This window comes from Manis javanica, chromosome 17 (genome assembly GCF_040802235.1).
Source record: "Manis javanica isolate MJ-LG chromosome 17, MJ_LKY, whole genome shotgun sequence".
NCBI lineage: Eukaryota > Metazoa > Chordata > Mammalia > Pholidota > Manidae > Manis > Manis javanica.
In genome coordinates this window covers 38,639,778-38,655,736 of record NC_133172.1, presented here as the reverse complement: position 1 = coordinate 38,655,736, position 15,959 = coordinate 38,639,778, and the positions used below count along the sequence as shown (strand labels likewise).

General features: G+C 47.0%; 1 protein-coding gene and 2 long non-coding RNA genes across 7 annotated transcripts in view; 2 read left to right on the top strand and 1 right to left on the bottom strand.

The window, feature by feature from the left end:
- Positions 1–12,238, top strand: part of LOC108404854 (uncharacterized) — a 24,771-nt gene extending 12,533 nt beyond the window's left edge. The window contains exons 2-4 of one of the 3 annotated variants that reach the window (XR_012126874.1): positions 10,244–10,369; positions 11,090–11,227; positions 11,962–12,238. This is a non-coding gene — a long non-coding RNA (uncharacterized lncRNA). Of the gene's footprint in view, positions 1–10,243; positions 10,370–10,968; positions 11,228–11,961 lie in introns of all 3 variants that reach the window. The other 2 variants (XR_012126875.1, XR_012126876.1) reach the window with 2 other exon arrangements.
- CCL17 (C-C motif chemokine ligand 17) lies at positions 10,261–15,959 on the bottom strand. Of its 2 annotated transcripts, none has more exons than XM_073226544.1 (3): positions 13,537–15,959; positions 11,012–11,129; positions 10,261–10,442 (listed from the first exon to the last, which is right to left on the bottom strand). In XM_073226544.1, exons 1-3 carry the CDS (start codon positions 13,664–13,666, stop codon positions 10,331–10,333), a joined length of 360 nt encoding a protein of 119 aa, XP_073082645.1. In that variant the 5' UTR covers positions 13,667–15,959; the 3' UTR covers positions 10,261–10,330. The 2 variants fall into 2 exon arrangements, with proteins under 2 accessions (XP_073082645.1, XP_036866682.1); XM_037010787.2 differs by lacking the exon at positions 13,537–15,959 and adding an exon at positions 12,556–12,752.
- The window catches only part of LOC118971007 (uncharacterized), a 32,579-nt gene continuing 29,390 nt past the window's right edge, over positions 12,771–15,959 (top strand). The window contains exons 1-2 of one of the 2 annotated variants that reach the window (XR_005059233.2): positions 12,771–12,874; positions 13,326–13,451. This is a non-coding gene — a long non-coding RNA (uncharacterized lncRNA). Of the gene's footprint in view, positions 12,875–12,929; positions 13,452–15,959 lie in introns of those variants that run through there. The other variant, XR_012126879.1, reaches the window with a different exon arrangement.

Below are 15,959 nucleotides of genomic sequence, written 5' to 3'. Positions count from 1 at the left end.
AACTAATCTTGAGAACTGAATGTTTTGGCTGCTATGCCCAGTCAGTAAGGATGTTGTGGAAATTCTTCTGTAGGCCTCCCCAGAATTTTATTTTTTTGAATACTAGTTAGTTTTGGTTCTGTTGGTACTGGTAAAGGCAAGGCCGAGGAACCTGGCAGGGAATTTTTACTGTGGAGCCTTGCAGCTAAGTGCAGCCAACTGCTCCCCTGCACTGTTCCCCAGCACCCCAACATGCCTTCTGCCGTATCTGCTAACTTGCCCTCCCTGCAGGCTCCATACTGCTGCGCTACCTGGTGCCTGCAGTTACCCTCAGTCTTGGCATACAGGCTCTGTGTTTGTGTGCAAGGGCGCTGCTAGAGGCAAGGACCATGATGCCAGCTGAGTTGCTATAGTTGTGATTTAATTGCATCAGCTTTACAGCCTATTAGGAGCAAAAACGGAAAATGTGTTCTTGGTAACAATTATCAGTCATGCTCTTTTTCTTGTAAATTTCCATTCTTCCTCATCTCTTTCTACCTTAAATTCATTATTTTAGGTAGCAGGAAGTTGGAACATTGAAATAATGCTTATAGGGTGGGGCAAATGCTTAAAAAGAAACCAAAGAGCTGATGACTGTATTTTTCCATCTTTTCGATAGGCAGAGACATAAAGTGTGATGTGAATATTTTAGTAAGGGTGAGGGCAGAGGCAAAAACTGAGCAGGAAAAATTGTCTTACATGAAATACATTTTGAAAGAGAGTTCTGTCTTTAAGATTTTAGTTAAAATTAGAATGTCAGTTTAAGATTGAATTATTCTGTTCTGAATTTATTTGAATAAATATATTTTGTTGGGTTTTTCATTTTAGGGAATAGATAGGATAGCTTTTTTGCATGTATGTGTTTGATATTTTTAAGTTGTTAAATTTCTAATCACATAAAGAATATGGCTAACATATATAAAGGTATAAATCAGGGGTTGGCCCGCTGGCCCATGAGCCCAATCCACCCTCCTGCTGTTAAAGTGTTATTGGAACATGGCCACACTTACCTGTTTATATATTGTCTTTGCTGCTTTCATGCTACAGGAGCAGAGTTGAGTAGTTACGACAGAGACCTTATGGCCTGCAAAGCCTAAAGTATTTACTGTCTGTCTTTTACAAAGTGTGCTGACTCCTGGTGTAAATAATAATAAGACGAATGAACACCCGTGTGCACATTGCACGGTTAAAATACCAAATATGATTCAGTAGCTGTGAAGCCCTCCCTGGGTGCCCATCATTGATTGTATCCCCCCTCTTTTCCCCTCAGAGATGCCTCATTGGATTTTTCCATTCAGACTTAGAAGCCAAACCAGTTAGAGGCATACAGAGAAAAAAGAGCAATTGCTTGCTCTCTGTAACTTCATCCTCCAGGATAACCAGCGTTGTTAGTTTTTTATTCTTTCACACTTTGCTCCATGTTCGTGCAAAGCACATACAAATATTATTTGCCCAAGTTATATAGCATGTTAAAGCTTTCCTTGTGCTGATACTACTAAGCTACCTTTTTAAGCACTTACTCTTTATTAGGCACTGTGCCAGCCACTTTGCATGCATTATGTAATTACTTCTTAAAAATAACCCTGCGAAACTTATCAACTTTACATTTCCCTGTATGGCCCCGGAAGATGACTGGTTAGCCAGAGACGGGTAAGATTCCTCAAGGGAGGAACAACCTAAGACAGGCACAGTTGCAGGGGGGCCATCAGATGAGAAATTGGGGATCAACAGAGGTGAGGCTTAGAACCTCACCCTCCCTGTTTTGAGAGAAATCTTCTGCATCCGTGGATGTTTTGTTGCCCTTGTCTAGCTTGGATTAATACTTAGTCTATAGGCACACAGCTGATCATCTACATTTGCCCTCTTACAGCACTAAATTATGTTTTCTACCTTTATATTGCATCTACCTACCACTTCAGCATTTTATTTAAAAAAATAATAAGGGAGAAATGTGGGATTCACATATAAATCAAGTATAAAAATCAAACATAATCATATCTGACTTGATTGTTCATACTTCATGATGCGTGATCAAAACCAAAAGTTTCTGTGATATGACTGCCCTTGCACTGTTCACCATGTAAGAACTTATTCGTTATACTTCAGAAGATTGGAGACTGTTAAGAATTAGGCTTGGGGTTGATTAATGATTGTGCATTGAGTCCCCTATACAGAATTTTATTGTTGTTAACCATTTGATCAATAAATATGAGAGATGCCCTCTCAAAAAAAAAATAATAACCCTGCGAAATAAGTGTTATTATCTCTTTTATAATTGAGGAACATCAGATAGCAAGTGGCCGAGCCAGACTGCAAATCTGGCCTGGTCAGCTGGAATCCCTCATGTTTACCTGGTGCTTTTCAGTTCCCAAAGGATTATCACAGGCATTCTCCTGACCGGGCTTCATGAGCCTGAGAGGTGGGAGAGGCAGGGGTTTTTCTCCATATTTTAATAGAGGAGGAAGATGAAGCTTGGAAAAATGGTATGTCTAAGATTTTCAGCAGTAGGTGACATGTGGGACTTGAACCCAGGCTCCTTGACTTTTGCTCGTCCCCATGTGTACTGAGAACCCCTTTTGTCTTCTTACTCTCCTCTTACTCTCAAGGGAGTGTTTGACTCCATGTATCCTTTGGGGACTTTGGCTTAAGAGAAGCTGCCAGGTAGAGGGCAGGGAACCTTTGGATTTTTCCACCCTTAGAGGCTTAAAATTTCTGGTATAGCCTTTATTGGTAAAAATCATCCATACCCTGCCTCCTTCATCAGTCCTCCCTTTACGGCTTCTGTATGTGCACTGCACAGTTCCTGCGGGCTGTACCCACCTTGATGACCTTTCTCTTCTAATAATTCTAATACCCAAATTTTAAATTCTGAGGTTCTCAGCCTGGCATACCTTAAAATCACCTGGACACTGAGTACATTCTCCCTTATCACTGGTGGAGATGTAGTGCCTGTGGGACAGAATTTGGCAATATCTAGCAAATTTTCCCTTGACCCAGCAATCCTAATTCTGGGCATCTATCCCAAATATACATTGGCAAAAGTACAAAAAGATGTTTGCGCAAGGATATTCTTTGCAGCATTACTTGTAAAAGCAAAAATTGGAAACAGCTCAAATGTCATCACTATGGGACTGGTTGGCTAGATATGGTACTTCTACATAGTGAAATACTTTTCAGTAGTACAAAGGAATGAGAATATATACTACCATGAAGTGACTCTAGGATATACCATTAAGTAAAATAAAAAATGCAAGGTGGAGAAAAGTGCATAGTACTCATTATTTAAGAAAGCAGGTGGAAGACATCTAATATTCATGATCAGAAGACTTAATATTATTAAGATGTCTGTGCTCCCCAGATGAGTCTCCAGAGTCAATGTCATTAATCCCAGCTGCTTTTTACAGAAGTTGACAAGTTGATCCTAAAATCCATATCAACATGCAAAGGACCTAGAAATGGCCAAACAATCTTTAAAATGTACAAGGTTGAAAGACTCATACTTCTGATTTCAAACTTAATGCAGAGCTATAGTAATCAAAATTATATGGTACTGGCATAAGTATAATTATATAGATCATTTGAATAGAATTAGGAGCCCATAAATAAACCCATGAGTCTGTGATCAACTGAAAATGATGCTGAGACAACTGGATTATCTACATGCAGGAGAATGAAGTTGGACACCTTAACTCCAGATGGAATACAGACCTAAATGTAAGAGCTATAACTGTGAAACTCTTAAAAGAAAACAGGTATAAATCTTCCTGACCTTAAGTTAGGCAAAGCCTTGTCAGGTATGAAACTAAAAGCCCAAGTGACATATAAAAATAGATAAATTGAACTTTATCATAATTAAAACCTTTTGTGCTTCAAAGGACAGTCTCCAGAAAGTGAGAAAATTGCCCACAGAATTAGAGAAAATATTTGCAGATTATATACAGACATACCTCAGAGATAATCAGTTCCTGACCACTGCAGTAAAGCAAATATCACAGTAAAGTGAGGCAAATGAATTTTTTGGTTTTCCAGTGTATATAAAGTTAACACTATACTATAGTTTAAGTGTGCAATAACAATATGTCTAAAAAGAGGTGCATACATTAATTTAAAAGAACCTCATTACTAAATAATATTAACCATCATCTGAGCTTTCAACAAATTGATTGCAGATCACTATAACAAATATAATTATGAAAAAGTTTGAAATATTGCAAAACTTGCCAAACTGTGATAGAGGCATGAAGTGAGCAGATGCTGTTGGAAAAATGGCGCCGGTAGGCATCCTTCATGCAGAGTTGCCACAAACCTTCAATTTGTGAAAAAGGCAGTATCTGTGAAGTGCAGTACCTGATAAAGGATTTGTATCCAGAATATGTAAAAAAAAAAAAAAAAAAAAACTCTTACAACTCAATAATAAAAAGACAACCGAATTTAAAGATGAGCAAAAGATCTGAATAGACATTTCTCCAAAAGATAATATATGTGTCCAATAAGCAAATGAAAAGATGTTCAACATCACTAGGTATCAGGGAAATGTGAGTCAAAAACAAGAATGTACTTCACACGCTTCATACACACTAGGATAGCTATAATCAAAAAGATGACGACAAATGTTAGCAAGGATGTGGGAAAAGCTGAAATTCTCATATACTGTGGGTATGATATAAAGTGGTGCAGCCCCTTTGGAGACCAGTCTGGCAGTTCCTTAGAAAGTTAAATATCGAGTTACCATACAACTGAGCACTTCCACTCCTAAGTATATACCCAAGAGAAAGGAAAATAATTGTCCACACAAAAACTAGTTCCTGAGTCTTCTTGGCAGCATTATTCATAATAGCCAAAATGTGGAAACCAGCACGTGTCCATCAGCTGGTGAATTGATAAATAAAATATAGCATATCCATGTAATGGAATACTGTTTGCATCAAGAAAGAATGGACTACCTGCTCCAACATGGATGAACCTTGAAAAACATGCTAAGTGAAAGAAGCCAGCCACAGAAGACTGCACATTGTAGAGTTCTATTATGTGCAATGTCCAGAATAGGCAAGTCTACAAGTTAGAAAGTGGATTAGTGGTTGCCTAGGGAATGGGTAGATTGGGGGACATGGGGAGTGACTGCTGGTGGGTAGCAGTTTCTTTTTGGGGTGAATAAAATGTTCTAAAGTCTATTATAGAGTGATGGTTACACAACTCTATACTGAAAACCACTGAATTACACACTTTAAATGAGTGATTATACAGTATGTGAGTTATATCTCAAACTGTAAAAACAGGTGATACAAATGTGTTTACATACCTGCTGATAAAAAGAAGAAAGTGTTTTAAAAGTACCTGGGCTTTGCTTTAATTGGGTATGGTCAGACTTATAGACATGGGGGTGACTCTCATGTTCTCTAGGAACGGGCAGGGCATGCCCTGCAGGACCCCAGGGGGAAGCAAATGGAGTCAGTCAGGAGGCAAAGGGCTCTACCATAGAGCTTCCTCAGTCAGAATTTCTCTGAGAGGAAATATTCCAGTAAATTAAGATACAATATACCACCATTTTCCAACCTCTGAGGAATTAATGAATCTAAATAACAAATCATCAATGTCTGCTAAGTTCCAGAAAGAGATTACCAGTTGTTCACATAGCTCTTGATGAAAGCCTGGAATGATCGAATAAAAAAATAATGCCACAAGAATCCTATCAAAACCTTAGAGCTCATTTTCAATTTATAGGAAACACAGAGGCCAGAGGAATATGTTAAATGACATCATGAGGATGCAATGAGTAAAACCTGTGGGAATCTCCATTTTTGCTACTTTGAGTGTAGTCTATATGGATCAACAACATAAACATCAATTTAGGAGCTTTTAGAGATGGAGAATCTTCAGTCCCATCCCAGATACATTCATAAATACAAAGTGTGACATATCCATATAATGGAATGCTATTCAGTAATAAAGAGAAATGAAATACTGATACGTGAATCAGAATCTGCATTTTAACAAGCTTCCCAGGTAATTCACATGCACATTTCAAGTTTGAGTAGCACTGGTTTGATTAGTTTGTAGGAAAAATAATCCAGAGTCTCCAACAAAGAAATTGAAAGAGAGAGAAAAAAAAAGAAAGATGAGGTGATGAAAGGGAAACCTGTAGATTAAAAGAGATTTGGGAGGTCTGTCAGTCACAAGTAGAGCCCTTATTTGTATCCCATTCAAGCAAACACAGATTTTAAAATGATGAAGTAATTGGGGGGAATATCTTGGATCGGCTTTGAAATAATTTGGGTGTTGGAGAAGGGAAAGTGGGTAGCGATGTTAATGAAACAGCATTGGCTGCAACATGACAGTTGTTGAAGCTGGCTGGTGGGTACAAGTTTACTATTTTAATTTTGTATTAAAAGGATTTTTTCCCTCCATAAGGTTAAAGAGGGGTTTTCACTAAGATGGCTGTAATCAAAAAGGTAATGAAGGTGTTGGCTAGGCTATGGAAAAATTTGGAACACTCAACATTGCTTGTGGGAGGGTAAAATGGTATAGCTGCTTTGGAAAACAGTCTGGCAGTTCTGCAAAAGGCTAAACGGAGTTCCCATATGATCTAGCAGTTCTACTCCTAGGTATATACCCAAGAGAAATGAAAACATGTTCACACAAAAACCTTTACATGAATGGCAGCATTTTTCATAATAGCCAAAAAGTGGAAACAATGCAAATACCCATCCACTGATGAATGGATACATTCATAAATAGGAAATGAGGCATATCTCTATGATGGAATACTATTCCATAATAAAAAGAAATGAAGTACCTGATACCTGCTGCAATATGATGAACCTTGAAAACAGTCTGCTAAGTGAAAGAAGCCAGTCACAAAAGATTGATCCCGTTTATATTGAATGATCCCATTTATATGAAATGTGTAAAATAGGCAAATCAATAGAGAGAGGAAATAGATTACTTACCGACTGGTTGCTTGGGTCTGGGAAGATAGGGGGAGTGACTGCTGATAGTAGTGGGTTTATTTTGGAGGGTGATGAAAATGTTCCAAAATTGATTGTGGTGATGGTTGTACAACCCTGTGAATATACTAAAAGCCACTGAATTGTACGCTTTTGATGGGTGAATTAAATGCATGCGAGTTATATCTCAGCAAACGTTTATTTTTTATTTTTTATTTTTATTAAGGTATTATTGATATACACTCTTATGAAGGTTTCACATGAAAAAACACTGTGGTTACTACATTTACCTGTATTATCAAGTCCCCACCCGTACTCCAATGCAATGACTGTCCATCAGTGTAGTAGGATGCCACAGATTCACTATTTGCCTTCTCTGTGCTACACTGTTTTCCCCGTGATTCCCCCACACCATATGTACTAAACGTAATACCCCTCAATCCCCTTCTCCCTCTCCCCGCTCCCACACCCCTTCCCTTTGGTAAACACCAGTTCCTTCTTGGAGTCTCTGAGTCTGCTGTTATTTTGTTCCTTCAGTTTTGCTTCGTTGTTATACTCCACAAATGAGGGAAATCATTTGTCACTTGTCTTTCTCCACCTGGCTTATTTCACTGAGCATAATGTCCTCCAGCTCCATCCATGTTGTTGTAATGGTAGGATTTGTTTCTTTCTTATGGCTGAATAGTATTCCATTGTGTATTTTCTTTATCCATTCATCACCTGATGGACACTTAGGTTGCTTCCATATCTTGGCTATTGTAAATAGTGCTGTGATAAACATAGGGGTGCATATGTCTTTTTGAAACTGAGAAGTAGTATCCTTTGGGTAAATTCCAAGGAGTGGGATTCTGGGGTCAAATGGTATTTCTATTTTTAGTTTTTTGAGGAGCCTCCATATTGCTTTCCACAATGGTAGAACTAAAGCTTTTTTTGTTTTTAATTTAAAAAATCTTTGGGAATAAAGTTGCCTTGGTGATTCTGATGTGCAACCAGGGCTGGGAACCACTGTGTTAGAAGCTTAGCTGTTAAAGGTTATTAGAAGAGAGAAGCAAGATATCTGACATGGTAGCCTGGAGGGGAAGCCCCAGGGATGGCATCCTAGTTGACCTGTCTACACAGAAGAAACAAAGACCTACAGTGGGCAGCCCTCAGGGTGCACATCATCTACTTCAGTAGTATTTAGTAGAACAGAAATAAACATGAGAAGGCCTTTCTCTTCTCCATTAAGTCTGTTAGTTCAGGATTGGAAATCTTAGGTGTCCCACCAATAGGTGTTAGAGTTACTTGTGCTGCCAAAGGGTCGAGCTTCTTCTACGTTCCTGAGAATGAACACAAACTGTCAATGGGATTTGAGGGTACTAAATCCTAATCTAATTCTCTAAATTTCTTTCTTCCAGAGAGTATTCTAGATAAAAATGAAAATCTGTGATTTTTTTCTTTTAATTCTTCCATTTTTACATTGTCCTGGGTAAGTAGAAATAAAGCCAGCTGTATTAGTCCCATCTCTCTTCAAAAGCATTTATTAGTCAGGTGACAGTCTCCTGTATTCCCCCTCTTAAGAGGGGAATGAGTGTCTTTCTGGCTCTGGCTGGCAGGGTGAGGGGTCTAGGCCCCATTCTCCTTTGCTAGTGGCTCCTTCTTGCCTCCCTCCATTTCTGAGATCATCTTTCCTCCACCAGCATCCGCTGCCCTCCGCCCAATGCCGTGCGTCCAGAGGACACTTTTTCACAAAGAGCTTGGACGGAGCTGCCCATGGGACTCCTGGTCCAACGCAGTTATTTGAGGGATACCCTAGGGACCTGGGGAAGAGAAGAGCCCTCTGTGGCTAAGGAGACCCTGGGGTCACTGAGAAGCCAGTTCATCACCATCATCAGTCTCATTATCATTATTATTGTCCTTGCTTTCTTCCTGCCACTAGTGGCAAGTGGGCATGGGTCTGTCATCTGGCCTGCAACAAGACAACTGGCCACAGGGGGCAGCAGGAGGCAAAAGCTTTCCCTAAAAATAATTCTAATGCGCCCCCTGGAACAATACGGGTCACAGAATCCTAGGAAGACGAGGACCCACGGCCCCTGCCCGCAGACTGTGTCCCAGAGAGAGAAGCCATGAGCCCACAGCTGGTCAGGAGAGTGAGGCAGAACTCGAATTCAAAGACCCTAGCTCTCCCCTGTCCCTCTGCATGCTATGGCTCCAGCCTTGAGTTGGGTTTGAGTCCATAACCTCCCGTCCCATCTTTTGAGAGCGTGGGCCGTGGGGTCCCCAGGGTGGCTCACGGAGCTCCTGCTCTCATGGAGGGGTCAGGTCTGACAGCCCCACACAGGAGTCTAGGGGAGGACAATCCCAATAGAGTGGGCTGCCCTACAGTCCCTAAGAGCTGGAGGAATCAAAGCAGGAGAAAGTACTGGGTGTTGGGAGAATGGGTTTACGCTGAGGCTGGGTGGGATGTCAGCGCCAGTGGATCAGGAGGAACCGGGGTCCCCATGAGAAACAGCCTGATGGGGCCAGGAGATGAGGGCTGGAGGCGGTGGGAGATGGAGCTGGACCGGGAGGGTGGCTCAGACCGCAGGTGTCCCCAGAGCAGGCAGAGGACTCAGGCCCCGGAAGCCAGCCTGGAGTTTGAGCTAGAAGAAGGAATTGGGGCACAGGTGGGACTGGGCCTTGCAGGGATTCTCTGGGACTGGCTGGGGGATGAGAGGTGGGCAAGATGAGAGGCTGCAGTAACCCCAGGCCAGGGAACTCCCCAGAAGCTGGTGGCATCCCTCACCTGCAGAAGGGTCCTGGCAACATTGATGGAATTGGATCAAATGCTTAAGGGCAAGTGTGTCCTCGGCTCTGCATCAGGCGGGGGTCACAGGTCAGAAGAGGGGCTGTCTGGTGGGGGGTACTGGGAACTTCAGGGACAGGCAAAACAGGAAAGAATCCAGATGGCCCTTATAAGATACCCCACCAGCAAGCACATGACAGAGGTGAGGAGAAGGCAGCCAGCCCACCCACCCCTGCTCATCTCATGGACTCCCAGCCCCACCCCTGCCTCGCCCTCTCTCGGGAGGGCCTCCCCTCACTTGCGTGTGGTCTGAAGCTGCCGTGTCCCCCTCTAATCCTCAGTTTCCCTTTCTGTCCCAGCAGGGCAGGACCAGATGTTCTCTGAGGGCCATTCCATGTGACAGACTCAGGTGGACAGAACACACTGACCCAGACTGAGGGAGAGAAACTTTAATCTAGGATCTTTCATGTCACGGTTCCAGTTCAGAAAAGGAGATGGGGTCCTCTCTGTCTTGTAGGACCTCCACTGGACCCAGGCAGCTTGGGTCTGGGGTTGTGAACACTGAGGTTGGAACTCTCCAAATGGTCCAGGAGAAATCAGCACTTCAGGGCGACAGAGCCTTGGGACGTGTGGGGTCTCTCAGGTACCTGACTGCCTTCTTCACCCTCATGTCCTTGGGGTCTGAGCAGATGGACTTGCCGTGGACAGTTACAAACCTACAGAAAGGGAGAGAGCCATCAGGGGTGTCAGGGCAGGAGGGCCTTCCAGAGCCCTGGACCAGCCTCCGCCTGCACTGACCAGGACTCTGGGGCCCTTGAGGGGGGGCAGGAACTTGCCTGAAGTCACAAGGGCATCAGCAGGCTGCCCTCAGTGGTTATTGACCCTCCCGAGGTCCCTGGCAGCCCTGGCCTCAAGGGAGCCAGGGCTGCAGGACCTTCTGCCCCCACCTCAGACAGCCCATGCCCACCCAGAGCCTGGGAACTAGGGGTGCACGGGAGGGGCCTGGCGCTCGAGTTCTCCCCGGGTGAGCTCAGGCCCAGGCCAGGGGAAGTGACCGCATCAGCCCCTGATTCCCCATGTGACATGGGGCTGCCCCATCTCTCTCAGGGCTTCAGTTTTCCTATAGATCAATGCAGACGTTGACCCTCAGGGCCTGGGGCCTTTCTGGCCTCACAGTGTGGGTGCAGGAGCTGCCCTGAGGAGCAGTGCCAGGACGCGAAGGGGACGATGGTCTTCTCCCAGCTCAGCTCCCAGGGGCAGGCAGCGGGGTGGAGGGCAGGCTTACACGATGGCTTCCTTGGGACACTCCGCTGAGGTCCTGTGCCAGGTCGCCAGCTTCCTGAAAGGAATGGCCCCTCTGAAGTACTCCAGGCAGCACTCCCGGCCCACGTTGGTGGCTCGAGCTGCGAAGGAAGAATGCAGGAGCAGGTGCCTCTGAGCGTCTACGTGGGAGTCCTGGGGAGCTGGGGCAGTCTGGGACTGTCAGGCAACTGTCTGTGGGGTGAGTCTGCGTGTGCATGTCTCTGGGTGTGTACCTGTGTGTGTGCATTTCTGCAGGCATGTGTCTGTGTATTGTTGGGGGCCTCCTATGTGGGGATGTCTGCAAGTGTGTTTTTGTGTGGGGACTATGTGAGGGGTCTGCACATGTGTCTGTGTGTCAGTGTGTGCACACTGTGTGCATGAAGTCCCTGTGTGTGTATATGTGTGTCTGTGTGTGTTTGGGAGGGTTTGTGCATGCATAGCTGTGTGTGATTCAGGGTGTGTCTGTGTGTGAGTACATTGGTGTGTGTGAGGTCTGTGTGCTCTGGGGAGCTCTGTTTGCATGTGTGTGTGCACACATGTACTGCTGCGTGGGGGAGTCTGGGCATGTATATGTGTATGTGTCCATGTGTTTCTGCACATGTGTGCATATGTGTGTGCTATATACCAGCCCTGAATCACCAACCATTGACTGGGCTGAGCCTTTCCCTGCAGCAGCTCATTCAGAGCCCCCAGCACACACACGTACGAGCACTACCCCATTTTACAGATGACAAAACGGAGGCCCTCGTTGTGAAGGCACCTCCCTGGCACTCAGTTTCCTCATCTTTGCTCAAGAAAAAGTATCCAACACTCCCAAATAGGCAAACTGGTGCCATGTGGCTTTAACGAATACCGCAGTAGAGTGTTTTCTAAGAACACTTCCACTGTCCTCTGACCATCTCTGGGGTGTAACTTGGTTTGACTAACTCACAGAGCTGACCGGACCAGCGTTTTACAGCAGTGAGAGCATCATGCCGCCCAGCTGGGAAGGTTGCCCCGCCGAGAAGGTGGCCTCCAAGACTGCACCTGTCTTGCCACGCAGGACACGAACCAGCTTTGTTTCCAGAGTAGCAATCTTATTTCAGCCTTCTTTTCCCAACTGAATATAAAAATCTCTTTCCACATGCTCTGGGAACCAGTTCTCCTGCTATTAGGTGGATTCCCTCATTATATATAAGACCCACTAATAAAACAGATGCTAACAAATGCTTCTGAGATTTGTTCATTTTCCAATGTCAAAACACAAACAGCCACCAGTCTCACAACCAAAGGCAAGCACTTTGTCCCTCCCAAGCCAGTGTCCAAGCACTGGGGTACCATTCTCATCGTCCTCCTCTTCCTCCTCCTGAGTGTTTTCCTTTTTAACACCTCCCTCAAAAATCCTATGCTGCATTCTCTCACATCTTGCAGGAACAAGGGGGGGGGTGAATAATAAATAAGTTTGCATGTGTTGCTGCTGTGGTCTTGGTGCCCCCTACCCTCCTCTCCCATCACCCCTTCCTCCAGCCACCTATCCTCTGCTCTCACCTGCGTGGGTGTCCTGCAGAGATGCCCCCAGGACAAGGGTGACCAGAAGCAGCACCTTCAAGGGGGTCATGGTGCCAGAGCCCAAGAGAGAGTCTCTGTGTGTGGGTCCCTCTGCTCAGGGGAGGCAAGGATGAGAGCTACGTGTGGAGGTGACCTATTTAACTTCTTTGGGGATCGTGCCCGCCTCCTGTCACCTCCCCCCAACATCCTTCCCTAGGACAGTGGAGTTCGAAGAATTTGACATGATTCAGCACAAGTCCAGTCTTGGAATGTTTGTGGCTTTCCAGAGAACAGACTCTCAGCTGCGGACAGAGGTGGGGTACGTGCGTCCCGGGGCCGCCACAGTGGCACACTTCTCCTTTCACGGTGGGATATTTCCTGGTTCCTCTATTAGCAGAGCTGAAATGCACCCATCCTAAACTGGGTTCATCCCTGCTCTGAGGCTGGTGTCCCTCTCTCATGCCCAGTACCTGGGGCACGGGGGGGACAGCCTAGCAGGGCCCAAGGAGGAGCATTTCACCTGGGCCCGGAGGAGGCTCAGGGTGCTGGAAAGGCCTCTGTAGGGCATGCAGGCTGCTTGGTACCCAGTCATCTCTCTGCAGAGCGGGATCCATGTCATTCTGAGAAAGGCTCAAGGCCCAGACAGCTTTGGCTGTGGGTCCTTCCCCACGCCGAGCCCTGAGCCACAGAAGGCCACTTAGTCCAAATGTGCACCTGTTTAGACTGGGAGCCAGATTCTCCCAAACGGGGCATCTCATTTCTGGTTGCAGAAGAGAAGGAAGGGATCGGTGATGCCTCTGGCTCCTCTCAGAGCCAAGTCTGCACTGGACACATGCTCAGGGACCAACCGAGCCACACTTCCCACAAACCCATGGGCCACAGCATCGTTGCATCAGGTCAGTACCCTGGCCACCGGAGAAAATGGCCAATCACCTGCTTAGCACCACGGGCCAGATCCTGGGAGGAGAGACCCGTGCCTACCTCCAGGGGTGCAGCACTCAGCAAGGGTGGGCCTGGACCTCGATTCTGACATCTGTGATGTAGGCCTGGCTCCGCCCTGTCCCCAAGTGAGTGACCCGGGTAAGCTCAGAGAGACACAGCCCTGCGACATGGCTTCAGGTCCTCTCAGCTCCTTCAAGGCCAGCTCTGTGTGAGCCACTGAACCATTTTTAAATTATTACCAGTGACAACAGCTGCAGGAGCTGTTTGTTGAAACCAAGCTCTACCAGCAGCAGCGCTCAGACAGCAACCTGATCAGTCCTCACTTGAACATGAGAGGAAACCAGGACACAGACTAGATTGCAGGAGGGCAAGGCCAGGCGCTCCTCCCCGTCCAGGGCAATCTTGGGAGGCTGGGGATGCTTCAGTTCCTGGTTGGGGTCCCTCTGTTCACGGCAGAACTTCCCTGTGGGGAGTATTCTGTCACAACCTTGCTGTGTGACCTCAGACAGCTCACAGACCCTCTCTGGGCCTCAGCATCATCACCTATACAGGGATGTTTGGACTTCCCGAGGGGCCCTGCCAAGATGGTAGGTCTGAGAAAGATGGGGTCCTCATTTAGTGGGCCCCATACCTGCTTTTCTTGGCTTCCTTTAGGGTCACATCACCTGCCAGAGAATCCTAACCCTGCCCACTGCTCAAGCCACCGGCTGGTGGCTGGGCCATTCCTCTTGTCACTGGGGCAGTGGAGGCGAGAGCAGGGGAGTGTGGGCTTCATGCCTGTGTTCATGTTTGGCACAACTTCGTGCCGAAGGGGCAGCAACCTCCATCCCTACACGGAAGCACCCACCCTGCTGAGTCAGAGAAGGCTGCACTGGCTGGGCTGGGCAAGGGATGCTGGTGCCCCTGGTGACCTCGGCTGGGGAGATGGAAGCCCTGGCCTGCAGGCAGCACCTTGGGCTCGGAGGAAAAAGCCCAGCGGTCCCTGGGGAGGGCCTGTTCCCAGGAGGAGGCAGAACAGCCTGTCCCTGCTGATGCTGCCCCTGTGGGTGGAGTGTCTCGTGACCCTCTGCTCAGCATGCCCTCCACCCAGGGGCCTTCTGCCCACCGTCTTGTGGCTCCTCTACCTGCCACAGGGGCCACTGAATGCTCTTCTGTGCTGGACAACAGGGGACTGTTGTGATGATGATGAGCAACTTTATTAACGCTGAGGCTCCCCCAGCTCCCACTGCTGGGGAAACTCCCTGAGTGAGTTTCCAGTCCCCTTCGTTCTGCCACAGACTTTGAACTTTTCTCTGGAAGGACCCAAATTCCCCTGTCCCTTCTAGGGAAGGGATTTCGACAGTAGGAACACAAGGTTCTGGACTAGCTCTGGGCTGATGCAGGATGCTTGTCAGGGGAGGGATAACAGAGCAGCAAGCAGGCCAGTGAGTGGGGCACTGTGCCAAGGGCTATGGGGCAGGCAAAGGCCAGAAGTGGGAAAGTGGAGGGGAAACAAGGCCTGGCCCTCAACATTGGAACATGCAGGCCACATACAGGGCCTTAAAGCCCAGAGCAGGGAGAGGTTGCTTCTGGTTCAGAGAACTTGGAAGACAGCGTGGAGGCGGTGGCCAGAGAGCCAGACCTCATGGGTGGGAGGATTCACACCAAGAGAAGGAGGACCAGGCATTTCACATGAGGGAAGCACTTGGCAAAGGTGCAGAGGAGGGCATGTGTGGAGACAAATGAAAGGAACAGCACAGAGTTCTGGTGGGGGAAATGGCCCAGATGTGACACTGAGGCAGCGAACTCCATGAGGACAGGGCATGTCTGTGACCTGCGGGCCCGCAGCGCCAAACACCATGCCTGCACGCAGTGGGCTTGCAGTGAGGCTCAGCTGACAAAGCAGGGACTGGAGACCGAAGGACAGGGAGGTGAGTCTGTGCAGGAGAACCTGGGGACAAGCGGGGCAGGGCAAGCACACCTCTCCTCTCACTTGGGAGGCAGCAGAGACCCAGGGACATTTTTGAGGTGGTTTCCTGCTTAGGGATTAACTGATTTATTTCTCCCTGGTTCTCCTGGCTGCAAGATGGATTCCAAGGGACCTTCCAGATGAAATGTCCTAGGGGCTCGGCCAGTGATAAGGGCCTTGAGAGATCTTTACGGTGCTGTGTGGACTCTAGGGCTCAGAGGGCCATCAGGGGAACCAGGAAGACACCCTGGGGGAGGCAGTGAGGCAGTGCTCTGTGGAGGGGCAGCAGGGGAGAGGCCCTGAGGAAGGGCAGGGCAGAGGCGTGGGCTAGACATGGGCCTGTTAGGAGAGAGCCCTTGAAGGGTAATTGGTCCTGAGTGGGAGAAAGCCACCACAGTGACTCACTATCTCAACACTGCTGTCTCAAGCCTTCCCAGTATGGCGCCTGTGCACCTGCCGCCCCCAGTCCAGCCCCTAGACGGCTGCCATGGGGTGTCCCTTGGGATAAAACCAG